At 33.4% G+C, this 9,845-nt stretch overlaps 1 protein-coding gene across 1 annotated transcript; it reads right to left on the bottom strand.

The window, feature by feature from the left end:
* Positions 1 to 5,567: 5,567 nt before the first annotated feature.
* LOC139494402 (uncharacterized protein DR_0269-like) lies at positions 5,568 to 6,787 on the bottom strand. Its single transcript, XM_071282566.1, has 3 exons — positions 6,628 to 6,787; positions 6,214 to 6,513; positions 5,568 to 5,920 (listed from the first exon to the last, which is right to left on the bottom strand). The coding sequence occupies exons 1-3, from the start codon at positions 6,785 to 6,787 to the stop codon at positions 5,568 to 5,570; spliced, it is 813 nt and encodes a 270-aa protein (XP_071138667.1).
* Positions 6,788 to 9,845: the final 3,058 nt, after the last annotated feature.

Below are 9,845 nucleotides of genomic sequence, written 5' to 3'. Positions count from 1 at the left end.
AAAGAAAGGGTATACGATCCTAAATATGTAGCATTAACCTAAAACATGAGAAATTTTCAATAGTTTTGCTATGGAGTCTACGATATAACCATATTTACTCGAGTCAGATTTCCATCTGCCGTGGTTTTTCAAAAACCTGTCGCTAACGTTTTCGCAGCCACTGTGGCACCACCTGATCTGAACGAGTAAAGCCCTATGTTGCAAACTTGACGAATAATTATGATTCGTTTTCAGAACACAATCTCTAGCCGCCATGTAACTGTGTTTCTTATCCTTATTCAATCAATTTACACAACTATCCTGACCTTTAGATATGATGAAATAAAAAATTATTCTAATGACTACTGAAACAAGCCAAAAGTAAAATCACAAAAATACGGAACTCAGAGGAAAATCTAAAATGGAAGTCTCTAATCAAATGGCAAAAACAAATGATAAAACACACCAAACGAATGGACAATTGTCATATTCCTAACTAACTGTTACAATCTCAAAACAAACAAACATTTACAAAAAATTACAAAAAGCTTTTATTAAATTAAAAAAACACATTCATTGTACACTGCGTGTTTGGCGTCAGAAAATGTAAGCGTCACAAATGAACAACATTTGTCGCTCAATGTATATTCAAAACAATTATAATTTAGCAAGTGGTATAGAGTGAAATCACAAAAATACTGAACTGAGAGGAAAATCAAATCGGAAAGTCCCTAATCACATGGCAAATTCAAATGACAAAACACAACAAAAACGAATGGACAAGAACTGTCATATTCCTGACTTGATACAGGCATTTTCAAATGTAGAAAATGGTGGATTAAACCTTGTATTATAGCGCTAAACCTCTCACTTTGAACAACAGTCTCGTCTAATTCCGTTATATTTACAATGATGCGTGAACTAAACAGACATATTAAATAGAATAGTTTAAATATGGTCTGTATGGTGGTGTGCAGGGTTAAAAAATCAAAAGTTATGTTAGAATTAATTACGGTAGCAGACCTAGGTTTTAATCCAGAAGTTCTTAGAATTTTCAAGAATCAATATAGAGTTAATACTAATACTTGAGTAAAATAATTTTGTCGTTTTATTAAATTCACAATAGAACAATAACATATTATTATACTACACGTTAAATTGCCATATTTTTGATTGCCTAATACGAGGATGTTAATTTATTCTATCACATGGATACGCAGGTGACAATTTTACTCTAAATAGCCTAATACCAAATATAAACTGATAAATGAAAATAACCAAAGTGCTTTTCAGCTAATTAGTTATTAAAAAGAATTGTAATTTTCATTGTTATTAATAAATGTAATATCAGTATTACAAACCGAGTCTTAAACCTATTTTTTAGAAATGTTAAGGAAGTTAAATGTGACGTCACTTTTGTGCGTCAATCTATTCGGCTAACATATAATACGTTGTTCGACTGTGATGTTTTTATGTGTTCATTTAGATTGTTTTACGTATTCGTTTTTATTCTGTAGTTAGTCATCACTTCGGTGGTAACATGCATGTATGTATCTCAATTATATAGTCATTTTTATGAATTACTGTTTGCAAAAGAATGAATTATTCTAAAAACTAAGTATTTTCTTATCCCAGGCAGATAACCTTAGCCGTATTTAGCACGACAGATTTTTTTGGTTTTCCATGCTTTCATCTTTGTTTGGCTTTTTTTGCTAGTTTGAGCTGAGCGTCACTGAATAGTCTTATGTAGACAAAACACGCGCCTGGCGTATTAAATTATAATCCTGGTATCTTTAACAACTATAAGCTTGTCTTAATAATCTATTGTATTGTTTATTTGTGTGTTTCTCTGTCCTATATGTTCTTCCATTTATTTGTATTGTAGTCCTGTCATGTCTTTTGTAATTTTAATGTTATATATAACATTGCCATACAAGCGGGCGACTTGGCTAGCCACAAAACCAGGTTCAACCCATTATTTTTTCTTCGAATGTTCTGTACCAAGTTAGAAAAATGGCCTCTATTATAGTATAGTTATTTTCAGTATGTGTTGCATTTTAGTGTTTCTTTTGTATCGTTGTTCTCTTATATTTGATGTGTTTCCCTCAGTTTTAGTTTATAACCCGGATCTGTATTTTCTTAATCGATTTTATGAATTTCGAACAGCGATATATTACTGTTGCTTTTATTTATGCGTTTCTCTGCGAGTCTTAAATCCCCTTCCTAAATGTCACATAAAAACCTAGCCATTCTTACGTTTGAACTGGCAACCAGTTGCATTTTGTATGCGCAAAAACAAATCCGAAACTTTGTAAATCGGTTTTGATTGCTATATTTGATTCTAAAGCGTTATCAAAACCACTTTTTCCCCGAACTCCGAAACAGCGGTTACGTCCTCTTTACTACGCTACGTTGACTGATAGTTTAGCGAAGCAACGTCACCACTGTTTCGGAGTTTGCTTTTCCCCTAGGCTATCGTCTAAATATATAATACAATGATTGTCATGCCTCTATTTTTTCAATGTTTAACCATCACTCTCATTACTTTGCTAAATATATATACCCATTACAGTAAAAATATAAGTTCGGAGATAATTTTTAGATGTGTTTTGTGTTCAAAAATGGATAAAGACATAAAAAGTATAATACTAATGCAAAAACCGAAGACAGTGGTGTCCTTAAGTGTTTGTGTGGGTTCAAAGTTTGGATAAAATAAAATGTGAATTTAGATATATTCGATTTAAGTGTGGATTACAAAAAGGATATAGTTTTAGCAGCTAATAAGAAGAAGCAACGGATACATTACATGAAACAACCTAATCCAGCACATAAATATACACAGCCGAGTTAGCCAAAGCCTCAAAGCACAAAGTGACGTCACATTTGAAATTCTTAAAAAAAACTCACAAAGTGACGTAACATTTGAATTTAAAAAAATGTTTCCCAAAAATAAGATAGAATTAGGATTGATTCGAGATTAGATTTGTAATACTGATATTACATCTATTGATAACAATGAAAATTACAGTGCTTATTAATATTAAATTGTGGTAGTAATTAGATAATTGATTGTATTATGTCGGTGTTTCTTTTGAATTTAACTGTAAACCAAATATATAGTATAAATTTCGTTGAACAAAACTAATACATGTATCTAATAACACACAAATAAAACAGAAAAGACGTAAATAGTTATCAAAGGTACCAGGATTATAATTTAGTACACCAGACGCGCGTTTCGTCTACATAAGACTCATCAGTTACGCTCATATCAAAATATTCATTAAGCCAAACATGTATAAAGTTGAAGAGCATTGAGGATCCAAAATTCCAAAAAGTTGTGCCAAATACGGCTAAGAAAATCTATGCCTGGGATAACAAAATCCTTAGTTTTTCGAAAAATTCAAAGTTTTGTAACAGGAAATTTATTAAAATGACCGCATTATTGATTTTCATGTCAACACCGAAGTGTTGACTACTGGGCTGGTGATACCCTCGGGGACGAAATGTTCACCAGTAGTGACATCGACCCAGTGGTGTAAATAGTTATCAAAGGTACCAGGATTATAATTTAGTACGCCAGACGCGCGTTTCGTCTACATAGGACTCACCAGTGACGCTCATATCAAAATATTCATTAAGCCAAACATGTATAAAGTTGAAGAGCATTGAGGATCCAAAATTCCAAAAAGTTGTGCCAAATACGTCTAAGGTAATCTATGCTTGGGATAACAAAATCCTTAGTTTTTCGAAAAATTCAAAGTTTTGTAACAGGAAATTTATTAAAATGACCGCATTATTGATTTTCATGTCAACACCGAAGTGTTGACTACTGGGCTGGTGATACCCTCGGGAACGAAACGTCCACCAGCAGTGGCTTCGACCCAGTGGTGTAAATAGTTATCAAAGGTACCAGAATTATAATTAAGTACGCCAGAGGCACGTTTGGTCGCGTAAGACTCATCAGTGACGCTCTCATCAAAATATTAATAAAGCCAAACAGGTACAAAGTTGAAGAGCATTGAGGATCAAAAATTCCAAAAAGTTGTGCCAAATACGGCTAAGGTAATCTATGCCTGGGATAACAAAATCCTTAGTTTTTCGAAAAATTCAAAGTTTTGTAACAGGAAATTTATTAAAATGGCCACATTATTGATATTCATTTCAACACCGAAGTGTTGACTACTGGGCTGGTGATACCCTCGGGGACAAAACGTCCATCAGCAGTGGCAACACCAACTAAAGACAGTTGACAAAATCAGATGAGAATAAGAAATATAACATCTAAACTTAATACATGAATTTGGGATAGAAAAGTACCGTCACACGTCGTATAGCAAATTAACACTCAGCAAAACAGTTACAATTGGGAAAAAGTCATGGGAATTTGATATCGTCCCCGTTTATCATAGATTTTCGTGTGAAGTCGTCCATCTGTGTCGATATCGAGAAAAAATATCTCGTGTATCATTCCCTTTGCTATAGTCTTTATCTCTAAGGTCCCCCCCCCCCGACACCAGTTCGTGTACCATTCCCTTTACTATAGTCGATATTTCTAATGCTATTCCCCGTTTCAGACACCAGTTCGTATACCATTCCATATACTATAGTCTATATCTCTAAGGCTATTTTACCCCTGGACACCAGTTCGTGTACCATACCATTCACTATAGTCGATATCTCTAAGGCTATTTCCTCCTTGATACCAGTTCGTGTACCTTTCCCTTTACTATAGTCTATAATCCTAAGGCTGTCCCCCCTCCCGACACCAGTTTGTGTACGATTTGCCATACTAAAGTCGATATTTCGAAGGTCTTTTTCCCCCGACAGCAGTTCGTTCGTGTACTATTCCCATTATTATAGTCTATATCTCCAAGGTTATTTTCTCCCGACACAAATTCGTGTACCATTTCCTATAGTATATTCGTTATCTCCAAGGCTATTTTCCCACAGACACCAGTTCGTGTACCATTCCCTATACTTTAGTCAATATCTTTAAGGCTATTTCCCCCCGACACCAGTTCGTGTACCATTCCTTATAATATAGTCTATATCTCTAAGGCTATTTTCCCCCGAAATCAGTTCGTGTACCATTCCCTATACTATAGTCTAAATCTCTAAGGCTATTTCCCCTCCGACACCAGTTCGTCTACCATTCCCTATACTATATTCATTATCTCTAAGGCTATTTCCCCCGACACCAGTTCGTGTACCAATCTGTTTACTAGTCTACATCTATAAGGCTATTTCACCCTGACACCAGGTCGTGTACCATTCCCTATACTATAGTCTATATCTCTAGGTCTAGTTCCCCAAACACCAGATCGTGTACCTTTCCCTATACTATAGTCTATATCTCTAGGTCTAGTTCCCCCGACACCAGTTTACCATTCCCTATACTATAGTCTATATCTCTAAGACTATTTCCCCCAACACCAGTTCGTGTACCATTCCCTATACTATAGTCTATATCTCTAAGGCTATTTCCCCCCCGACATCACTTCGTCTACCATTCCCTATACTATATTCTATATCTTAAGGTATAGTTCCCCTAACACCAGATCATGTACCATTCCCTATAATATAGACTATACATGTATCTCTAGGTCTAGTTCCCCAACACCAGATTCTGTACCATTCCCTATACTATAGTCTATATCTCTAGGTCTAGTTCCCCCAACACCAGATCGTGTACCTTTCCCTATACTATAGTCTATATCTCTAGGTCTAGTTCCCCCAACACAAGTTCTTGTACCATTCCCAATACTATAGTCTTTATCTCTAGGTCTTGTTCCTCCAACATCAGATCGTGTACCTTTCCCTATACTATAGTCTATATCTCTAGGTGTAGTTCCCCCAACACCAGATCGTGTACCATTCCCTATACTATAGTCTATATCTCTAGGTTTAGTTTCCCCGACACCAGTTCGTGTACCATTCCCTATACTATAATCTATATCTCTAAGACTATTTCCCCCGACACCAGTTCATGTACCAATCCCTATACTATAGTCTAAATCTCTAAGGCTATTCCCCCCACACCAGTTCGTCTACCATTCCCTATACAATAGTATTTATCTCTAAGGCTATTTCTCCCCGACACCAGTTCGTGTACCAATCCCTTTACTAGTCTTTATCTGTAAGGCTGTTCCCCCCGACACCTGTTCGTGTAACATTCCCTATAATATAGTCTATATCTCTAAGACTATTTCTCCCCGACACCAGATCGTGTACCATTCCGTATACTATCATCTATATCTCTAGGTCTAGTTCCCCCAACACTAGATCGTGTACTTTTGCCTTTACTATAGTCTATATCTCTAGGTCTAGTTCCCCCAACCACAGATCGTGTACCTTTCCCTACACTATAGTGTATATCTCTAGGTCTAGTTCCCCCAACACCAGATCGTGTACCATTCCCTATACTATAGTCTATATCTCTAATTTCCCCAACACCAGATCGTGTACCATTCCCTATACTATAGTCTATATCTTTAGGTCTAGTTCCCCCAACACCAGATCGTGTACCATTCCCTATAATATAGTCTATATCTCTAGGTCTAGTTCCCCCAACACCAGATCGTGTACCATTCCCTATACTATAGTCTATATATCTAGGTCAAGTTCCCCCAACACCAGGTCGTGTACCTTTCTCTATACTATAGTCTTTATCTCTAGGTCTATTTCCCCCGACACCAGTTCGTGTACCATTCCCTATACTATAGTCTATATCTCTAAGACTATTTCCCCCGACACCAGTTCGTGTACCTTTCTCTATACTATAGTCTATTTCTCTATAGTGTATCATTGTCTTTCAGAATCCACGTCTATTGTTTTTTTACAGTAAAGGCCAAAGCACTTTCTCTTTGCCTCAGGGGAAATTTGTTGTTTATAAAAGATTTTTTAATAACGGAAGATGCTCCTTTACATTTTTCTTTAGATAAAAAGGGACTATCTGTGAATGATTACCTAAAACCGATCTAAATATGTACCTTCTTTTTACTTCAAAATCATATTGGTCTTTGGTGGAGAATTATCTCATTGGTAGTCACATCAAATCATTATATATCATATTGATCGCGTTTTTTTCGCTTCGTTTAACATTTAGTACATGAAATGTAGACACTGGAAACCGTCTTTTTTTTTATATTTCAGAATGATTTCCTATTTTTTTAATCGCACCCGCTCTTTTTGTGAGTTAACTTTAAATTTTTTCATAAAACGAATACATGTATACATAGAAATACTATTTCTGTTTTCTTCTTGTGTGTAAACACGGATAAATAAATGTATAACACAATCAAGTAATCGACTTCTCAAGCAATCGATTAATCGGCCAATTAATATAATTGTGAATCGGTCTATCTATTGATCAATTCAACAAATCAATTGATGAATCGAAATTTGTATCATTAAAGAAATATTTGTTTAAAGCATTTGCTAAGAAAGAAAGCTGTATATTTCTGATGTTATGGTATCGATATGACTGCTACCTGCAACTATAATAAATATTGTTTGTATAACTTTGTGTCCGCCATTAAATCATTGAAACATTGTCCGGCAAAAAACCCAATGAAGCTGATTTTTTATTTTAAAATTTATTACAAAATTTGATATCAATAAGAATAACATCAAGGGAAAAGCTACACTATAGTTACTATGATTGATTCAAAATGGCAATATTATCAAATTGATGTGATATATACGAAACATATGAAAATTACAACATATTTGACATAATAATATTTTAATAAAATAGTTGACATAAAAACAAAAATAAAATGATGATGAATGTCTTTGTATATCTATGTGATCATCAGTGATCTAAACTTTTTTTTAAATCACCACTCCTGTTATTTTTACAATATTTATACAATATACAGTAACAAAACATGTGCAAACTTACACCATATCAATTTATCCACTGGCTTTTTTTCAAGTCATAACTGTTTACATCTCTAGTATGAATGCTATGTCAATCTCAATTAATAATATCAACCGTCATATTATCAATAATCATGCTTATTTAAAGAATTTCGGAAACAAAATGATTAATTATCATGCATATTTACAAAAGGTTTGCCATGACTTATCAAATTACCATGCATTTTTTAAAATTCAAAATGAACCATCTGATGATCCATTATCTTTCATATTGTCCAAATAAAGTCATCATTGAACAATTGTCATTCATATTGGCAGAATATCTGCCATCATTGATCAATTATCATGCTAATGTTCATAATATCATCCATTAATTGATAAACTATCTTTCATATTTGCAGAATATCTGCCATTATTGATCAATTATCATGCTAATGTACATAATATCACCTAGTAATTGATAAATTATCTTTCATATTGTCAGAATATCAGCCATCATTGATCAATTATCATGCTAATGTACATAATATCACCCATTAATTGATAAATTATCTTTCATGTTGTCAGAATAGCAGCCATCATTGATCAGTTTTCATGCTAATGTACATAATATCACCCATTGATTGATTAATTGTCTTTCATATTGTAAGACTATCAGCCATCAGTGATAAATTATAAATTTTACGTGTGAATTATCAGTTCTCATTTGATCAATCATCAGGATGTTTATTTACAGATGATAAGCAGCAGTTTATTAAGAGGCATGCTTGTAGACAAAACATTTATTACATTCGATCAAATATCATGCTTATAGACAAAACATCAATTAAATTCCAACCAATATCATGCTTATAGACAAACCATCAATTAAATTCGATCCTATCTCATGCTCATAGACAAACCATCAATTACATTCGATCCAATATCATGCTTATTTATTGAAATGCCGACATCATTTGATCAATCATCATGCTAATCAAATATCAAATATCAGGGTTTTTTTATACCAGAAATTCCAACATCTCTTTATCAATTATGCCTATTTACAGAAAATCCTACATCACGTTGTCAAAAAGCATACGTGTTTATAGAAAATCCTACATCACTTTATCAAAAATCATGCTTATTTACAGAAAATGCTACATCACTTTGTCGAAAAACATACGTTTTCATAGAAAATCCTACATCACTTTATCAAAAATCATGCTTATTTACAGAAAATCCAACATCACTTTATCAAATATCATGCTTATTTATAGAAAATCCTACACCCTTTTATCAAATATCAGTCTCTTTTTAACAGAAAATCCTACATCCCTTTATCAAATATCAGTCCTTTTTTTTTTACAGAAAATCCAACAATCACCTTATCAAATATCAGTCCTTTTTTTTAAAAGAAAATCCAACAATCACTTTTAAATTAGTAGATATCAGTCCTTTTGTTACAAAAAATAAAACATCACTTTATCAAATATCAGTCCTTTTGTTACTGAAAATCCAACAACCACTTAATCAAATAGCAGTCCTTTTTTTTACAGAAAATCCAACAATCAAATTATCAAATATCAGTCCTTTTGTTACAGAAAATTCAACAATCACTTTATCAAATGTCAGTCCTTTTGTTACAGAAAATAAAACATCACTTTATAAAATATCAGTCCTTTTTTTTAACAGAAAATCCTACATCCCCTTATCAAATATCAATCCTTTTTTTTACAGAAAATCCTACATCCCTTTATCAAATATCAGGTCTTTTTTACAGAAAATCCTACATCACTTTGTCAAATATCAGTCTTTTGTACAGAAAATCCTTTATCAAATATCAGTCTTTTTTTTTTACAGAAAATCCTACATCCCTTTATCAAAAATCAGTTCTTTTGTACAGAAAATCCTAAATCACTTTATCAAATATCAGTCCCTTTTTTACAGAAAATCCTACATCACTTTATCAAATATCAGTTCTTTTTTTTATAGAAAATCAT

Source organism: Mytilus edulis, chromosome 11, assembly GCF_963676685.1.
Source record: "Mytilus edulis chromosome 11, xbMytEdul2.2, whole genome shotgun sequence".
NCBI classification, from domain to species: Eukaryota; Metazoa; Mollusca; class Bivalvia; order Mytilida; family Mytilidae; genus Mytilus; species Mytilus edulis.
Note: the sequence above shows the minus strand (reverse complement) of the source record. Positions and strands in the feature narration are given on the sequence as shown.